This window comes from Musca vetustissima, unplaced genomic scaffold (assembly GCF_032173495.1).
Source record: "Musca vetustissima isolate MV318-11 ecotype Yass unplaced genomic scaffold, APGP_CSIRO_Mvet_v1 utg16177, whole genome shotgun sequence".
In the NCBI taxonomy this organism is placed as follows: Eukaryota; Metazoa; Arthropoda; class Insecta; order Diptera; family Muscidae; genus Musca; species Musca vetustissima.
Window position 1 is genome coordinate 129,260 of NW_026882507.1, and position 20,880 is coordinate 150,139.

At 34.1% G+C, this 20,880-nt stretch overlaps 1 protein-coding gene across 1 annotated transcript in view; it reads right to left on the reverse strand.

The window, feature by feature from the left end:
• LOC133328974 (uncharacterized) overlaps positions 1-20,880 on the reverse strand; it is a 60,150-nt gene that overhangs the window by 20,911 nt on the left and 18,359 nt on the right. Inside the window, exons 6-7 of the mRNA XM_061537478.1 lie at positions 19,015-19,110; positions 1,691-1,847 (exon numbers count right to left, since the gene is read on the reverse strand). Coding sequence (XP_061393462.1) covers positions 1,691-1,847; positions 19,015-19,110 — 253 coding nt within the window. The remainder of the gene's footprint in view (positions 1-1,690; positions 1,848-19,014; positions 19,111-20,880) is intronic.

Sequence of the window (20,880 nt, forward strand, 5' to 3'; positions counted from 1 at the left end):
CTTATGGCGAGGAGTCTATATAGATAACCTGATGACCTGGGGTCTTTATAAAAAAAAAACATAAATCCTGAAAGAGATTTTATAAACAATATAAAAACGTTTGTGAGCTTTTAGAGACGAGCTGAAGGTTTGGTAGTCTTTCTTAAGCGACATGAAGGCAGGGAGTTTTTATAGACGAGTTAAAGTCTACTATGCCTTTCGCAAATGAGTCTATAAAAAACTGGAACTCTTGGTGTCTTTATGAACGAGCTGAAGGCCTGAAGTCTTTACAGATGATCTGCACGAAGTGAAGGTCTTGGACACTTTATGAAGGTGAAGGTTTTGGACATAGACGAGCCTTGGAGTCGTTATAAACGATCAGAAGGCCTGGGACTCGTTACAGACGATCTGAACGAAATGAAGGCTTTGGGGACTTTATTGGCGACCTGATAGTATGCGAGTCTTTCTCAGACAACTACAAGCACACTAGCGAGCCATGAGTAGTGTATATTAATTAGTTGTTTATTTATTACCTCCCGATCATATTCCTATAGAAAAATTAAATAGAAAATAAACTTTATATTTACATTTAAATCTGATGTATGAGATGATTAAACATTGTAAAAATGTATGCAGTCGTCTTTAGTTCCCCAGCCTTTTCTGGTCGCCTTCTTGACTAATCGAAAAATATTAATTTCCCTCTGCTTGACAATCTCTCAACCCTCAAACTGTGTGAAACGGAAACAACTTAAGGCTGCTTTACGGAATCGCTCTAATGGAATATGCTGCCATCCCGAATTGTTGCCAGAACGGAAATGTGTGTTTCATAGCTGCATGACAATAATGTTCATGAAAAAGAATTTTTTAATATATAACCGCCTCAACCCCCCACCGGTAATATTTTTTGACACTCACAGAAAATACCAAGAAGTAGAAGATGAAAAAAATATTAGTTATGAAAAGCATTATAACCATTGCCAACACTACCACCACTGTCATTTTGACAAGAATGCATACCAAATATTTGGTTAAAAATGACATCATTTTTTTTTTTGGTTTGGAATGACAAACGTTTCTTGAAATTCTGTTCCGCGAAAACCATAAGAATTTTTCGAATTCTTTCAAGTACTTGAGGTTTTGACATAAGTAGAGAAATTTGTACACACATACATGTATATATTTTAATCGATATGTGGGAGAGGAAGATAGATGTGGATAAATGAACAGTGGTTAAGAGGCGATAAAATTTACACAGAACATTAGGGATTTAAAGGTAACAACATCAATGACTTTATAGACGAAACTTATTGTCTTAAGGGGGGAGGAAAGGGTGTAATCGGACTCCAGAAGGATGAAGTCCCCTGAACTAAGATACAGATTAAATACCGATTTATAAATATGGATGTAACATTCAGAGCAGGAATAATTCCATACTCTTTAAAGAATAAGACTTCCCAATTATAACCCACTACTTCCATTATTTGCAGATTGTTCCTAGTTCAAATACTTTCTTAAAAGGACTTCCATCTTCAACATTTTGTTTCCTTCCGTAAAATATATATTTTACAACTCCCTCATAAAATCAACTACTGTGTCAGTACACCACAGTCTATAATTCATTCCTCTTGTTTCCCCTTTGACTCCCTCTTTATAAATAATATAAGTATGCTATGAAAACTTATAATATATAGCATTATATATACATACATACCTTATATGGCAATTCAATTAACGGTATATTACGCAAAAGTATTTGCAAGCATGAGACATTTTGATAAACATAATTACGGCCATTTTCAGTCAATTTATCAAGTAATGCCAGTACAGCAGATGAACCACCATCCGGTGGATTAGGATTGGCGCCATATCTGTAAACGAATAGAAGAAGATGAAGAAAGAACAAAAGGGAAAATAACATTATAAAAGGAAAAACTCAATTGACGTTGTGCTATTAAATGTTTTAAAAAGTCATGCAGTAATGGATGCGTGAAATTTGAAGAAATTTTCATCTTATCACACGAGTGACAAGGCGACATCCTGACACTGAGTCAATAAATTTGTAAAGAACATTTTTGAGGTAGATTAATTTTGTGAAAAAGGGGATACAATATTTTGACACTTTAATTTAATGGAAATTCGGAAAACTAGAAGAAGCTTCACGAAACGTGGAGCCTTTATAGATGAACTGACAATGGAGACTTTCTTTACACACGTTGAAGGCTATGAAGTTTATGGAGAAGTCTAACTCTTTACTTACGACCAAAAAGGAATCTTTATGGAGGAACATTAAGGAATTAAAGACAATTCTTATAGAAGGGATTCTTCCAGAGACGAGTTGAAGGTGTCTTTTATAGACAACCTGAAGGGAGTCTTGTATAGACAAGCTGAAGCAAGGAGTCTGTCATAGACGAGGTGAAGAGAGTCTTCTATATACGGTCTTAAGGGATGAACTAAAGAATACCTTTTATAGAATAGTTGAAGTGAATCTTTTATAGACGTTCTAAAGCAGAGATTCTTTTATAGACGAGCTGAGGGAGTCTGTTATAGACGAGATGAAAGGAGTCTTTCGTAGACGAGCTTCATAGGCGAGCTCAAGGGAGTATTTTATAGACGAGCCAAAGCAGAGTGTCTTTCATAGGCGAGACCAGTTGAAGGTATTGTTTTAAAGACGATCAGAAAACGGCAGTGCTTCATAGACGAGCTGATGTCGGAAATGTTTCATAGACGAGCTGAAGAGAGTCTTTCATAAACGAGCTCTGAAGGAAGCCGTTAAAGACGAGCTGAAGGAAATCTCTATAAACGAGTTAAAGGGACTGTTTACTCATGAAATGGAGGGTGTATCTATAGAAGATCGGAGTAGTTTCAGATAAACTATACGGAGTCTTAAAGGACGATCCGAAGGGTGTCTTTATAGACGAGAGAAAAAGGGGGACTTTATAAAAGAGCTTATGATCCTCGCAGACGAGGGGGGATGCTTTTGAAATAGTAAAATACAGGGTATTTATAGGCAATCAGAATCAGAAAATTTTATAGGAGCTGAATTATGAAGACTTCATTGACGACTTGAACTATAGAAATCGTGGAGAAGCTGAAGAACAATATTTTTGAAGTCGATTTTTTAAAGAATTATAGTCCTTGCTACGACATTCAAATTATATATATATATACATTCACATTTAGATATATTAGATGTATTGTCGGCCCCGTCCGACTTTACATTACTGGTTATTATATTATATATATATATATATATCAGGCTTAAACCCAGTTTGTTGTTTTTATAAAAAACAACTATTTATTAGAGAGAATGTACCTGTCCGCCGAGGGGTAGGGAGGATCGCCACTGATTCATAGTTCCCTTAGTTTTTTGGGGATATTCTCCCCAGAAGCTATTAATAGCTTCTTTACAAAAAACCTTTCAAACCCAAATGTCTCTTGTGACAAATCGAAGTTCTTACGTTACCAGCGATACGACCCCAATGAGAAGTTCGTTTCGTTGGCGCCTGACTTCGTGGTCAACAAGGCATTTACAGACAATTACAATACATTTCCCACTGCTATGTGTCGTCACTTTGTGACGAATGCACATAACGTTGCTGTTGGTATTGCTAGTTAAAGCAATAAACCAAACAGTATGACCGTGCCTCGTCTACAACTTCAGTAGTGTTGGCGGGTTATTTGGCATACCATTTGTATTTTGTTTTTGCAAAATAGTCAGGCTTAATCCCAGTTTGTTGTTTTTATAAAAAACAACTATTTATTAGTGGGGAATGTATGGCATTCGGATCTCGCCACTGATCCTCATCAGTTCCCTTAGCTTTTTGTTGGGATATTCTCCCCAGAAGCTATTAATAGCTTCTTTACAAAAAACCTTTCAAACCCAAATGTCTCTTGTGACAAATCGAAGTTCTTACGTTACCAGCGATACGACCCCAATGAGAAGTTGTTTCGTTGGCGCCTGACTTCGTGGTCAACAAGGCATTTACAGACAATTACAATACATTTCCCACTGCTATGTGTCGTCACTTTGTGACGATATGCACATAACGTTGCTGTTGGTATTGCTAGTTAAAGCAATAAACCAAACAGTATGACCGTGCCTCGTCTACAACTTCAGTAGTGTTGGCGGGTTATTTGGCATATGTATTTTGTTTTTTACACGAAATTTGTTGTTTTTATAAAAAACAACTATTTATTGTGGGGAATGTAGAATGATGTCTGCCAAGTTTCGTGAAAATTGGTCCAGATTTAGTTATAGCTCCAGACATTTGGGTTTGAATAGGTTTTTTGTAAAGAAGCTATTAATAGCTTCTAAATGTTTAATGTAATATATATATATATATATATATCGCTCCCTTATATTGCTGATGGACTATTTTGCAAAAACAAAATGCACTATAGGACTTTATTTAACATGCTTTGGAATGTATCTTCATAATGTCTCTCTCATAGAAGACCTGCTCTCTATGTGCAAATTAGTAGTCGATTTTCACAATCCTTCCTAGATACCAATTTTTTATCATTAAGGAAATTTTGCAATGCAAGAAAAAAAATGATAATCGCTTGGTGCCAAGTCCGGACTTTATGGCGGATGCATTAAAACTCCCCAGCCATGCTCCCGAAGTTTCTGGTGAGTCACTGTAGATTTGTGTGGCATACCGTTGTCCTGGTGGCATACCGTTGTCCCTGTTTGCCACTTCTGGAGTTTCTGGTCAGGTGCTATCTTCAAACGGTCCAGTTATTGACAATAGAGATCAGAATTTCGCGTTTGGTCATATGGAAGCAACTCATAATAAGTAATCCTCTTTCAATCCGACCAAATACATAGCTGGCCGTTAGTTCTGGTTTGGCCACCATTTGAAGCGCTTCAACGCTCTTTGACCACTGCCTAGGGTTAATCGTATGTGATCTATTTCTCATCTCCAGTCACCATCCGTTTAAGAAATGCGTCTATCTCATTCCGTTTGGCCAAGGCCTCTGCCATCCTATTTTTTCTGTTAATTGGTGTGGCACCCAAACATCTATCTTCTTTTTGAATCCAGCTTTGTGTAAATGGTTTAAATCAGTTTTATGGTTGATTTTTAGCTCCTTGTCGATGTTATGACTGCTAACATGCCGGTCAACTTCGACCATTTCTCCGATTTTATCGAAATTTTCGACGACCGGATTTCTTTTTCTCCAACCTAATATATGGCAAATTTCCTCCCAAATCCTCTTCTTCTGTATCTCTTCTGATGTCCTGATTTCACTTAGTCCTCAAAAGCGCCCTGTTTCAGTTACAATTGATTGTCTTTGTTACATTTTCCTTGAGCATTTTTATAAATCAGAATTTTATCTAATTTTCCTAAAATCTTTATTATGCTCACTGGCTTATGTATATAAAATTAATTTCTTTATTTGTTTAAATGTTATAATTCCCTAAAGACTTCAAACCATACATGCATACATTTACAATTTGGTGAAGAAATTGAGAAGGGCTGCATGTGTGTGTATTTGAGTCTACGGTACAATGTGTTGCCACACATTCCGCTGTCTACAATGGAACGAAACAGAAAACAACACATTTTCGCAATATTACTTCTATTCCCGGCAGGATTGTTTTTTTTGGAAACAATTTAATTTTAGCGTGTCGTCAAATGTATACACCCTCCTCAAAAAGGCAAAGGAATTGTACACATAATTGATTTTAAATTTTATAAATTTAAAGAAAATATCTCATTTAGGCATACACAAGACATTAAATTTTGGAACAATTTTATTCAACCAAAATTCTTAAAATTTAATATTACAATTATAATCAATTTATATCATATTCCATACAACCATGACGACATATTTATAAAATGCAAATCTATAAATATACCGATGTACATGAGAGGAACACCTGTTTTAATCATATGTACCCCTATGAATGAATTCATTTCACTAATCTCCCAATGGAAGAGCAATCGAAAAATACAAATTTGGCAAATTCCACCCATGTACACCTTGTATTTGTCATTTACCAATTTTTGGGAATATATATGAATATTAAATCGTTGTTGTCTATTTTGCAACATTTATCATATTATAGACACAATTTGGCGCCACATTTCGATACAGATATATTTTGGCAAAATATTTTTCATATGGTAATTCCAGAAATGTGATTTAGAAATATGATATAAATTCTGAGAATTGAAATTGTCTTTCTGTGGGAATATTAAAAGATAAATTTGCATTTAAATTATCCAAATGATAAAATATGCACACAATAATATTCGGAAGGGGCGACATTAATCGAATGACATACGTAATAAAATTCGGAATAACATATTGATGAGTGTGTGTGCATAACATTAAACAAATATGATATTCCATAAAGAAATTAGAAGCAGTGAGGAAAAAATATTCAAAAAATATGGCCCTTTAAATGATATTCTTTCAAAAACCATAAAGAGCATGCAAAATATTCTTTAAAAAAATCAAAGCCTACTATTGTCCTTGAAAATAATCTATAAAAATTTTTTAAATAAATCTAAGCCAACTATTGTCCTTGAAAAATATTCTTTAATAAATCCAAAATCTTTGTATAAGTCCTTGAAAAAAATATTCTTTAAAAAATCCAGGCCTTGTGCTAGTTCTTGAAAAAATTTGAAAAGTCCACTCCTGTATTGGTCCTTCAACAAATATTCGTTAAATATCCACCCCTATGTTTATACCCTACACCACACTGCGGTACAGGGTATTATGTCTTTGTGCATGTGTTTATATCAGGCAAAAATAATCGAGATAGACCTATGGTCCCTTTTAAGAATATGCATAGAATCACTTTCTGAGTCGATTTATGCATGTCCGTCTGTCCATGTTAAATTGTAAACAAAGTGCAGGTCGCATTTATTATCCGAATTAGATAAAATTTGGCCAAGCTCATTTATTTGGGCTAGGGACGAACCTTATTGAAATTGGGAAAATCGGTTCAGATTTAGATATAGCTCCCATATATATTTTCGTCTGATTTTAGACAATGGGTGGACATCTTTTCATTTGCACGAATTTTGGCTTATCGTAATGAATAAGATCTAGAATGATGTCTGCCACGTTTCGTGAAAATCTGTTCAGATATAGCTCCCATGTATCTATTCGCCCGATTTAAGGTAAATTGTGTTACAAAGTCCCCATATATCTTTCGATTTGCACGAAATCGGTTCAGATTTAGATTTAGCTCACATATATAGTTTCGCCCGATTTTAGGTAAATAGTCCAATAAAGTCCCTGGAAATCTTTTGATTTGCACGAAATTTGGCACAGCGTAATGAATAAGGTCTAAAATGACGTTTGCCAAGTTTCGTGAAAATTGGTTCAGATTTAGATATAGCTCCTATGTATATTTTCGCCCGATTAAGGTAAATTGTGTTACAAAGTCCCTATATATCTTTCGATTTACACGAAATTTGGCACATCGTACTAAATTTGCTCTAGAATGATGTGTGCGAAGTTTCGTGAAAATCGGTTCAGATTTAGATATAGCTCCCATATATAGCTTCGCCCGATTTTAGGTAAATAGTCCACTAAAGTCCCTGGAAATCTTTTCATTTGCACGAATTTTGGCATAGCGTACTGAATTATGTCTAGAATGATGTGTGCAAAGTTTCGTGAAAATCAGTTCAGATTTAGATATAGCTCCCATGTATAGTTTCGCCCGATTATAGGCAATTGGTGCACCAGATATAGATATATAACAAAAACGCGGCGTCTGTTAGGATACATATGTAGAATATACCCAATGTGGTGAAGGGTATCACATAGTCGGCCCAGTCCGACTTTACTACTTTCCTTACTGTTTTTTTTAATTCTTCCGCCCTTCATATAGTCCAAGACCAAAGTAATGTTTAAAAAATCGATACCTTATGTAGCCCTTGAAAAAATATTTAAAAAATCTTCTCCTCTTTAATGATGTTTGCAAAAATATACTTTAAAATCCCAGGATAGAGGATCTAACACAGCAAAAATGAGTTAAAACCGCATCCTTGGCCTTGAGGCCATTTTATAAATCTAACTATTTGAAAATCTCCCAGGAAACCGAAAAAAGCTGTGCTTCCAAAATAGATGTTCTCATTGAAGTTACCATTGCAAAAACTTCCATATATATAAAATTTCACACATACACACCCTCAAATACAACAAATCATTTTGACCATTTGCAGCAGAACAAAAAACAGCAGCAACAACAACAACAAACACTAGAACCCATAACAGGATATTAAACAACAAAACAAAGTCATTCATTTAGCCTTTGAATGGATATGTAACCAACTAACACAAAAAAATTCTTACCAAAAAAATCCTGCAGAGCATTTAGAGGATATTTTGTAAACGTTTTACGAAAATTGCAATAGAAACAATAACAGCAACAAAAACGATTACAATTATAGCAACAACAAGGAACAATGATTGCATCCTTTTGGCATTACAAATTGCATACGCTGACTGGCAAATGTGTGAAGAAGAGTTGGGCTTGAGAGTACATGTGTATATTTTGGGGGTGGGCAGAAGAGGGGATGAGAGGGGTCTACAAACATTCCGGTAAACTTAAATTAATATTTGAAAATGATGGAGAAGGCACTTCCTAAGGCTAGAGGGTGGTGCAGATGATTTTCAAACCATATTTTTAGTTTGATTGGTTGTCAGGTTCCACATATGCAACTCACACACACACTCACGCCTATGCAAATAATGGTCGGCTGACTTTTAGGAAAATTGGCATATAACCAGCAGCAATTTTGCGCTTAACATACTGTTGTGCAAACATTTTCTGCTCACAGAATGGGGTTTTTTGGATTTAGATGCCATTACTCCAATATTAGACCAAAAGCAAATAACAAATCAGCAAAAAAAAAAACTAAAGGCTGTAACCCCCTACTGTGGGCTCTGTGTGAGTCTCACTTACTCACACATGGATAATTGTCGAAGCAAAAAAGTGAGAGGGACAAAAGGAAAAAACCCTGGGGACTAAAAGTACATAATCATCATTGTGATTTTTTGTTAAGGATCTTGTGGTTATGTGTGCGTGTGTGTTTGCAAATTTTTGTAATGGTATTTTAATTTAGACAAGTGTGACCATGACTAATGCTAATGTTGTTCATACAAGAGTTAGCACGTGTGTGTAAATGTATGTGTGTGGATGCGTGTATAATAAATGAGGTGTGGTAATGCAAAATTTCCAATAGAAATATTGCCAGATCCAACGTTTGAAGTCACAAGTGAACACAGTACTCATGGTGCACACACACATATGCATTATTTACATACATAAATCAAAGTGTACTTGTATTTGCTTTACGCCAAAAATTTTGATTTATGCATTTTTGAAGGAGACTGTGTATGTATGAGTGCGTGTGCTTCCATCAAATATATTAGAATTTGGAGCGCGTGTACGGGAACTGATTGCCATGTATGGAGGAGGAAATTTTTTGAATTTTTTTTAGTTTGAATGTGTAAGCCACATTCGTAAATTTTTAAACAATGTTTTCAAGGATTATCTCAACCATAGACGTGGATTTTTAAAATAATTTTTTGAAGGACAATGCCTACCATAAGCGTAGATTTTTTAAATAATATTTTTCAAGGTCTATCTCAACCATAGGCGTGAATTTTTTTAAAGAATATTTTTAAGGACTAACTGAACCATAGGCGTGGATATTTTTAACAATATTTTTCAAGAACTATCTGACCTATAAGCGTGGATTTTTTAAACAACATTTTTCAAGGACTACTTGACTTAAAAGCGTGGTTTTTTTTAAACAATATTTTTCAAGGATTATCTCAACTATAGGCGTGGATTTTTTAAATAATATTTTTCAAGGACTATCTCAACTATAGGCGTGGATTTTTTAAACCATATTTTTCTAGGAGCATCTCAGCTAAAGTCGTGGATTTTTTAAACCATATTTTTCAAGGACTATCTTAGTTTTGGGCGTAGATTTCGAATATTTTCAGCTAAAGGTGTGGATTTTTTAAACTATATTTTTCAAGGGCTACCAAGAGGCGTGGATTTTTTAAACTATATTTTTCAGGGGCTACCAAGAGGCGTGGATTTTTTAAACTATATTTTTCAAGGACAATCACAGCTATGGGCGTAGATTTCGAATATTTTCAAGGACTATCTCAGCTATGGGCGTAGATCGAATATTTTCAAGGACTATCTCAGCTATGGGCGTAGATTTCGAAAATTTTCAAATAAAATTATATTTCCTTGCTATACTGTAATTTAGAAATATGTTGGACAATTTTCAAAATAATCTTAATGCGATATATCACACATCAACAACAAGAAGCAAGTGATTCCAAATAGAATTGTAAAAATTTTTAAGTTATCCACTTTCGCCCCCACCCGATTTACACACATCTCCCAATTGCATTCGAAATCTGTAAAAATAAAATCAATTGTATTCTAACACAATTCTTTACTTTTTTGGTAAATTGATTGATTTACAATGTAGACGAAATTTGTTATAACCCCCTAACAAAGACAGCACAGCTATATTTAAAATGCCAACGCATACAACTACTTTCTCACATTCTCTAAATACGCTAGACGAAGTGAAAGAAGACGAAGAGAGTAAAGTGCAAAAAAAATGTTCCAAAATATCAACATTTGCATATTTCATTCTTAGGGTAACATAAGATAAGTGGTTGTATGCAGATATAAAGTAGCACATCTGACATTATGTAGTCACATTATACGGAAAGACAATTGAAAACAGAAAAAAATAGTTTGGTGTTACAAAATAGGGGAGATAAACTAACATCTAACAATGCCCTGGTGTAACCCACTTATTTGTTCCACATATGTATGTGTATGTACATGGTTATAACCATCAATGTTTAGGTAACTTTGGCTGCGAAGTTATTTGCATACAGATTTACTAAAGAACACATATTTTGAACATAACATAAATGTAGATCCGCACAAACCATGAAGGTATTTCTTCCATACTAAATTGATGTTATCGCATGATAATGTCAGGGTTGTGTGTATGAAGTTATGTATTGAAGCAACATTTTAAAGTAGTTTAGAATTTTTTATCGAAAATATATTTTAAGAAACCCTCTCCTGTAGCAGATATAGTCCTTGAAAAATATTATTTAAAAAATCCGCGCCTTTGCCTCAGCTAGTCCTTGAAAAATATTATTTAAAAAATCCACGCCTTTGCATCAGCTAGTCCTTGAAAAATGTTATTTAAAAAATCCCGCCTTTGGCTCAAGTAGTCCTTGAAAAATATTATTTAAAAAATCCACGCCTTTGGCTCAAGTAGTCCTTGAAAAATATTATTTAAAAAATCCACGCCTTTGGCTCAAGTAGTCATTAAAAAATATTATTTAAAAAATCCACGCCTTTGGCTCAGGTAGTCCTTGAAAAATATTATTTAAAAAATCCACGCCTTTGCCTCAGCTAGTCCTTGAAAAATATTATTTAAAAAATCCACGCCTTTGCCTCAGCTAGTCCTTGAAAAATATTATTTAAAAAATCCACGCCTTTGGCTCAAGTAGTCCTTGAAAAATATTATTTAAAAAATCCACGCCTTTGGCTCAAGTAGTCCTTGAAAAATATTATTTAAAAAGTCCGCGCATTTGCCTCAGATAGTGTATGAAAAGTATTATTTAAAAAGTCCGCGCATTTGCTTCAGATAGTGTATGAAAAGTATTATTTATAAAATCCACGCCTTTGCCTCAGATAGTCCTCGAAAAATATTATTTAAAAAATCCACGCCTTTGCCTCAGCTAGTCCTTGAAAAATATTATTTAAAAAATCCACGCCTTTGCCTCAGCTAGTCCTTGAAAAATGTTATTTAAAAAATCCACGCCTTTGCCTCAGCTAGTCCTTGAAAAATGTCATTTAAAAAATCCCGCCTTTGGCTCAAGTAGTCCTTGAAAAATATTATTTAAAAAATCCACGCCTTTGGCTCAAGTAGTCCTTGAAAAATATTATTTAAAAAATCCACGCCTTTGCCTCAGCTAGTCCTTGAAAAATATTATTTAAAAAATCCACGCCTTTGCCTCAGCTAGTCCTTGAAAAATATTATTTAAAAAATCCACGCCTTTGCCTCAGCTAGTCCTTGAAAAATATTATTTAAAAAATCCACGCCTTTGCCTCAGCTAGTCCTTGAAAAATATTATTTAAAAAATCCACGCCTTTGGCTAAAGTAGTCCTTGAAAAATATTATTTAAAAAATCCACGCCTTTGCCTCAGCTAGTCCTTGAAAAATATTATTTAAAAAATCCACGCCTTTGCCTCAGCTAGTCCTTGAAAAATATTATTTAAAAAATCCACGCCTTTGCCTCAGATAGTCCTCGAAAAATATTATTTAAAAAATTTTAAGAAACCCTCTCCTGTAGCAGATATAGTCCTTGAAAAATATTATTTAAAAAATCCACGCCTTTGCCTCAGCAAGTCCTTGAAAAATATTATTTAAAAAATCTACGCCTTTGCCTCAGCTAGTCCTTGAAAAATATTATTTAAAAAATCCACGCCTTTGCCTCAGCTAGTCCTTGAAAAATATTATTTAAAAAATCCACGCCTTTGCCTCAGCTAGTCCTTGAAAAATATTATTTATAAAATCCACGCCTTTGCCTCAGATAGTCCTTGAAAACTATTATTTAAAAAGTCCGCGCATTTGCCTCAGATAGTCTATGAAAAATATTATTTATAAAATCCACGCCTTTGCCTCAGATAGTCCTTGAAAAATATTATTTAAAAAGTCCGCGCATTTGCCTCAGATAGTCTATGAAAAGTATTATTTATAAAATCCACGCCTTTGCCTCAGATAGTCTTCGAAAAATATTATTTAAAAAATCCACGCCTTTGCCTCAGCTAGTCCTTGAAAAATGTTATTTAAAAAATCCACGCCTTTGCCTCAGCTAGTCCTTGAAAAATGTTATTTAAAAAATCCCGCCTTTGGCTCAAGTAGTCCTTGAAAAATATTATTTAAAAAATCCACGCCTTTGGCTCAAGTAGTCCTTGAAAAATATTATTTAAAAAATCCACGCCTTTGGCTCAAGTAGTCCTTGAAAAATATTATTTAAAAAATCCACGCCTTTGCCTCAGCTAGTCCTTGAAAAATATTATTTAAAAAATCCACGCCTTTGCCTCAGCTAGTCCTTGAAAAATATTATTTATAAAATCCACGCCTTTGCCTCAGATAGTCCTTGAAAAATATTATTTAAAAAGTCCGCGCATTTGCCTCAGATAGTCTATGAAAAGTATTATTTATAAAATCCACGCCTTTGCCTCAGATAGTCCTCGAAAAATATTATTAAAAAAAATCGACGCCTTTGCCTCAGATAGTCCTCGAAAAATATTATTTAAAAAATCCACGCCTTTGCCTCAGCTAGTCCTTGATAAATATTATTTAAAAAAATTTAAGAAACCCTCTCCTGTAGCAGATATAGTCCTTGAAAAATATTATTTAAAAAATCCACGCATTTGCCTCAGCTAGTCCTTGAAAAATATTATTTAAAAAATCCACGCATTTGCCTCAGCTAGTCCTTGAAAAATATTATTTAAAAAATCCACGCATTTGCCTCAGCTAGTCCTTGAAAAATATTATTTAAAAAATCCACGCATTTGCCTCAGCTAGTCCTTGAAAAATATTATTTAAAAAATCCACGCATTTGCCTCAGCTAGTCCTTGAAAAATATTATTTAAAAAATCCACGCATTTGCCTCAGCTAGTCCTTGAAAAATATTATTTAAAAAATCCACGCCTTTGCCTCAGCTAGTCCTTGATAAATATTATTTAAAAAAATTTAAGAAACCCTCTCCTGTAGCAGATATAGTCCTTGAAAAATATTATTTAAAAAATCCACGCCTTTGCCTCAGCTAGTCCTTGAAAAATATTATTTAAAAAATCCACGCCTTTGCCTCAGCTAGTCCTTGAAAAATATTATTTAAAATATCCACGCCTTTGCCTCAGCTAGTCCTTGAAAAATATTATTTAAAAAATCCACGCCTTTGCCTCAGCTAGTCCTTGAAAAATATTATTTAAAAAACCACGCCTTTGCCTCAGATAGTCCCTGAAAAATATTATTAAAAAAAATCGACGCCTTTGCCTCAGCTAGTCCTTGAAAAATATCATTCAAACAAACCACGCATTTACCTCAGGTAGTCCTTGAAAAATATTATTTAAAAAATTATTAAGAAACCCTCTCCTGTAGCAGATATAGTGCTTGAAAAATATTATTTAAAAAATACACGCCTTTGAAAAATATTTAAAAAATACACGCCTTTGAAAAATATTGTTTAAAAAATCCAGGCCTTGTGGAGGATGGTGGCTCAAAAAATATTGTTTAAAAAATCCAGGCCTTGTGGAGGATGGTGGCTCAAAAAATATTGTTTAAAAAATCCAGGCCTTTGCCTCAGCTAGTCCTTGAAAAATATTGTTTAAAAATCCACGCCTTTGCCTCAGCTAGTCCTTGAAAAATATTGTTTAAAAAATCCACGCCTTTGCCTCAGCTAGTCCTTGAAAAATATTGTTTAAAAAATCCACGCCTTTGCCTCAGCTAGTCCTTGAAAAATATTGTTTAAAAAATCCACGCCTTTGCCTCAGATATTCCTTGAAAAATATTGTTTAAAAAATCCACGCCTTTGCCTCAGATAGTCCTTGAAAAATATTGTTTAAAAAATCCACGCCTTTGCCTCAGCTAGTCCTTGAAAAATATTGTTGAAAAAATCCAGGCCTTTGCCTCAGCTAGTCCTTGAAAAATATTGTTTAAAAAATCCACGACTTTGCCGCAGCTAGTCCTTGAAAAATATTGTTGAAAAAATCCACGCCTTTGCCTCAGATAGTCCTTGAAAAATATTGTTTAAAAAATCCACGCCTTTGCCTCAGCTAGTCCTTGAAAAATATTGTTGAAAAAATCCACGCCTTTGCCTCAGATAGTCCTTGAAAAATATTGTTTAAAAAATCCACGCCTTTGCCTCAGATAGTCCTTGAAAAATATTGTTTAAAAAATCCACGCCTTTGCCTCAGATAGTCCTTGAAAAATATTGTTTAAAAAATCCACGCCTTTGCCTCAGATAGTCCTTGAAAAATATTGTTTAAACAATCCACGCCTTTGCCTCAGATAGTCCTTGAAAAATATTGTTTAAAAAATCCACGCCTTTGCCTCAGCTAGTCCTTGAAAAATATTGTTTAAAAATCCACGCCTTTGTCTCAGCTAGTCCTTGAAAAATATTGTTTAAAAATCCACGCCTTTGTCTCAGCTAGTCCTTGAAAAATATTGTTTAAAAAATCCACGCCTTTGGCTCAGCTAGTCCTTGACAAATATTGTTTAAAAAATCCACGCCTTTGCCTCAGCTAGTCCTTGAAAAATATTGTTTAAAAAATCCACGTCTTTGCCTCAGCTAGTCCTTGAAAAATATTGTTTAAAAAATCCACGCCTTTGCCTCAGCTAGTCCTTGAAAAATATTGTTTAAAAAATCCACGCCTTTGCCTCAGCTAGTCCATGAAAAATATTGTTTAAAAAATCCACGCCTTTGCCTCAGCTAGTCCTTGAAAAATATTATTTAAAAAATCCACGCCTTTGCCTCAGATAGTCCTTGAAAAATATTATTTAAAAAATCCACGCCTATGTCTGAGATAGTCCTTGAAAAATATTATTTAAAAAATCCACGCATATGTCTGAGATAGTCCTTGAAAAATATTATTTAAAAAATCCACGCCTATGTCTGAGATAGTCCTTGAAAAATATTATTTAAAAAATCCACGCTTATGGTTGAGACAGTCTTTAAAAACTTCATGCCTATGGTTGAGATTGTCCTTCAAAAATATTTTTAGAAAAAATCCACGCCTGTGTTTGAGATAGTCCTTCAAAAATCTTCTTTAAAAAATCCACGCCTGTGGTTGAGATAGTCCTTAAAACATCTTCTTTAAAAAATCCACGCATATAGTTGAGATAGTCTTCTAAAAAATCTTCTTTAAAAAATCCACGACTATGGTTGAGATAGTCCTTGGAAGCTATTATTTAAAAAATCCACGCCTTCGGTTGAGATAATCCTTGAAAATCTTTTTTTAAAAATCCATGCCTACAATCGGGATAGTCCTTGAAAAGTCTTCTTTGAAAAATCCATGCCTATAGTCGGGGTAGTCCTTGAAAAATATTATTTAAAAAATCCACACCTATGGCACAGAGAGTTCTTAAAAATATGACTTTAAAAATCTCCGTGTATTCCCATATGTTTCTAGTGTTATATTTAAATTGATGAAACTTCATTTGAGGATTTGCAAAATCAACAACAACAAGAACAACAAACAAATAAAACTGTGCCAAAAGCGTGCAAACAAAATATGCAAATATGAAATGTTAACACTTGCTGAATTTGTTGTTTATTTTTTGGCAAAAATACTCGGGAATATATTTCTCCACGTGTCGACAGTGGAGGAGATATATGTGTGCGAAGAGCAAATTGGCAAAGGCGAACAAATATTCGTTTGCCTGTCAGCTGATATGTGACAAAATTCTGATAACTTCATAAAATGTAAATATTTGGAAGGACAGTGGGTCTTTCTCATAAGAGATGACTGAAGATGAACTCTTTCCTTAAAAGTACCGACCACAAATAATTCTGCAGAATGGAATTAAAATATCTCCATGGCTGGAAATTTTTAAGATGTCTTGATCGTTGATTTAAATTTTTTCCACCTTATTATTTAATCTAACTGAGCCCCTGAAATCTTTATTTGTTTTTCTAATAACACAACACATCACATCTATCCATTGTTATGGAAATTATTGTTCATACCGAACAATAACATCTCTATCAAACTATCAGACATATTGGAGACTGTCGTCATCCATAATGGTGACAAAAAGATGAACAACAACAACACGACATATACCAAAAAAATGCAAACACTCCATGCCAAGATTTTCGAATATAATGAAGATATTTGTTTGGCTTGTCATACGTGGTAGTGGTTCGTTCGATCGATGTGTTTTCAGCCAAAAACATGAAAACCAAAAAATATGAAGTTGAAAATATTCAACGAACAAAAAACCAGGACTACGAAGATAAAACAACCATAACAAAATATGCAGCTTTTGTATCCTTACTTGCATAGTATATTTTATGGATTTCAAGTTTTTTTTCTGCATGACTTATTGGCTGATGGTTAGAGAGAGATTAGAAGAAAGAAGAACTCAAGGGTTGCCATTTTCGAACAACATATTCATAAACAAGTTTGAAGAATATTTTCAAGGACTTTCAGAACTATAAGGGTGATTTTTTAAAAAACTTTATTCCAGGACTATCTCAACTTTAAGCGCGGAGTTTTTAACAAAATTATTCCGGGACTATCATCCATAGGCGTGGAATTTTTACATAATTTTCTTCAAGATCTATCTCTTCCATAAGCGTAGATTTTATGAGGCGTGGATTTGTTAAAGAATATTTTTCAAGGGCCAACTGAGGCGTGGATTTATTAAAGAATATTTTTCAAGGGCCAACTGAGGCGTGGATTTATTAAAGAATATTTTTCAAGGGCCAACTGAGGTGGATTTATTAAAGAATATTTTTCACGGACCAACTGAGGCGTGGATTTATTAAAGAATATTTTTCAAGGGCCAACTGAGGCGTGGATTTTTAAAGAAGAATTTTTCAAGGGCCAACTGAGGCGTGGATTTATTAAAGAATATTTTTCAAGGGCCAACTGAGGCGTGGATTTATTAAAGAATATTTTTCAAGGGCCAACTGAGGCGTGGATTTATTAAAGAATATTTTTCAAGGGCCAACTGAGGCGTGGATTTATTAAAGAATATTTTTCAAGGGCCAACTGAGGCGTGGAATATTTTTCAATTTTTCAAGGGCCAACTGAGGCGAGGATTTATTAAAGAATATTTTTCAAGGGCCAACTGAGGCGTGGATTTATTAAAGAATATTTTTCAAGGGCCAACTGAGGCGTGGATTTGTTAAAGAATATTTTTCAAGGGCCAACTGAGGCGTGGATTTATTAAAGAATATTTTTCAAGGGCCAACTGAGGCGTGGATTTATTAAAGAATATTTTTCAAGGGCCAACTGAGGCGTGGATTTATTAAAGAATATTTTTCAAGGGCCAACTGAGGCGTGGATTTGTTAAAGAATATTTTGATCAGCTTGAGTATTTAGGGAAAGTCTTTCCGATTTTTTTAAGTGGGACTTTTTCGAGGACTATTAGTAATGGGCTAAATGACTCAAAGCTGGTGATTTTTTAGGGCTTTTAACAATTTAAATATTCGCGGAAAACATTTTTCAAAAATTTAAATTTGGTACTCTCCGACCATTTACCCTTTTTCGGTCTGTTGTGCGTGCTAGTGTTTTTTTTTTATTTTTTGCAATAGCAATAAACTTTGTGTGTGTGACTTGTAAAATTTTTTTGTTGTTTGGTTGTTTGCAGTAACATTCTCAAGGATATGACCGAGGTTTTATGTTGTTGTTGTTATTTTTTGGCATTCATGTATGGAATCTGTTATATTTGTTGCATGTACTCGAATGGGTATACATGATATGCGTATTGTACTCTCAAGTATGTTGTATAAGTGTACAATGTTTTTGTGGTTTCTCTCTTTATAACATTAGAAAGTTGTGTGTTCTGACAGAATATTTTTATAATTTGTAAATTTTCTGCAAAAAAAAAAACCTTTATGGAATTTGTGTGCGTGATTAATAGTTAGCAGGCAATTTAAAATGACTTAAATGAATTAGAAAAAAATTTTATAAAATGTCAACTGTGAAGAAAAAAAATCATGATAGTCTGAGCTCGCACATAGTCCTCAAGACTTTAAAAATTAAAAATTTTAATTAGACACGATTTTTCTCGATAATATTAAAGTTAACAAATTTTTTGAATTTGGAAAATCTTAAAAATAATTTTCCATTTTTCCCATTCGCATACTTATTGCGTACAAAATGCGGCTGAACCTTTTAATAATAATGTCCAAAATAACAACCCTTGTCATGAATATTTCCCATAAACAATACCCAGTTTCATGCTGCTGTTTATTTTTGTCTGAACTTACCTTAATAAAATTAGCAATAAGTCTGGCGCACTCGCCTGTAACGCCACACGTAACGGCGATGAACGGCCACAGGATTCAATTGGAATATCAATGAATCTGTAAATAAATGGAAAGCACAAAATAAGGTTGTTAGTCGAATTGGCGGCACACAATTAGCTATGAAATAATTTCAAATTCGCAAGCAATTAAGGAGGAAAATAGGGGTGTAGCTAAGATATAAAGCGAATAATATTTTTAACAATCAACAGAAGCATGGATTTTTTAAATAATATTTTTCAAAAACCAACTGAGGCGTGTATTTTTTAAGAATATTTTTCCAATGAGCAATAGAGGCATGGAAATAATTTTCAAGGACTATCTGAGTCGTGATTTTTTAAGAAATATTTTTCAAGGACTATCTGAGTGGTGATATTTTAAGAAATAATTTTCAAGGAATATCTAAGTCATGATTTTAATACCCTTCACCACACTGTGGTACAGGGAATTATGTCTTTGTGCATATGTTTGTAACAGGCAAAAGGAAACGAGACAGACACATGGTTCCTTTTGAGAATATGCATAAAATCACTTTCTGAGTCGATTTACGCATGTCCGTCCTTTCGTCTGTCCGTCCATGTATGTTTGTGAACAAAGTACAGGTCGCATTTATGTTCCGATTTGAATGAAATTTGGCATAGGTCACTTATTTGGCCCAAGAACGAACTCTATTGAAATTGGGAACAATCGGTTCAGATTTAGATATAGCTCCCGTATATATTTTCGTCCGATATAGGCACCGACTTCCCCATATATCTTTCGATTTACACGAAATTTGGCACAGCGTAATGAATTAGGCATAGAATGATGTGTGTTAAGTTTCGTGAAAATTTGTTCAGATTAAGATATAGCTCCCATATATATTTTCGTCCGATTTTATGTAAATGGTCTACCAAAGTCCCTATATATCCTTCGATTTGCACGAAATTTGGCACAGCGTAATGAATTAAGTCTAGAATGATGTGTGTTAAGTTTCCTGAAAAGCGGTTCAGATTTATATATAGCTCCCATATATAGTTTCGTCCGATTTTATGTAAATGGTGCACCAAAGTCCCTATATATCTTTCGATTTGCACGAAATTTGGCATAGGGTACTGAATTGAGTGTAGAATGACGTGTGCTGAGTTTCGCGAAAATCGGATAAGATTTAGATGTAGCTCCCATATATATTTTCGTCCGATTTAATGTAAATGGTGCACCAAAGACCCTATATTTGCACGAAATTTGTCATAGAGTACTGAATTAACTCTAGAATGATGTGTGCTAAGTTTCGTAAAAACCGGTTCAGATTTAGATATAGCTCCCATATATAGTTTTGTCCGATTTAATGTAAATGTTGCACTAAAGACTCTATATATTCCTCGATTTACACGAAATTTGGCATAGAGTACTGAATTAACTCTAGAATGATGTGTGTTAGGCTTCGTGAAAATTGCTTCAGATTTAGATATAGCTCCCATAAATATGTTCGTCCGATTTGATGTAAACGGTGCACCAAAGACCCTATATATTCTTTGGAATATATTTTTCGATTTGCACGTACAGAATTGAGTCTGGAATGATGTGTGCTAAGTTTCGTGAAGATCAGTTTAGAAATAGCTCCCATATATACATATATATTCGTCCGATGTTACATAAATGGTGCACCAAACTCCTAATGTTTGTCCGATTAACACGAAATTTTGCACAACGTATCAAATTGACACTTGAATGACGTTATTAGGTTTCTTTTTTTTTTTGAAATTGGTGCAGATGCAGCGATAGCTTCCATGTGTATTTCGAACTGGTGTCTAATTGAGATTAAATTTTCAATAGTGTGGAGTACCGAAT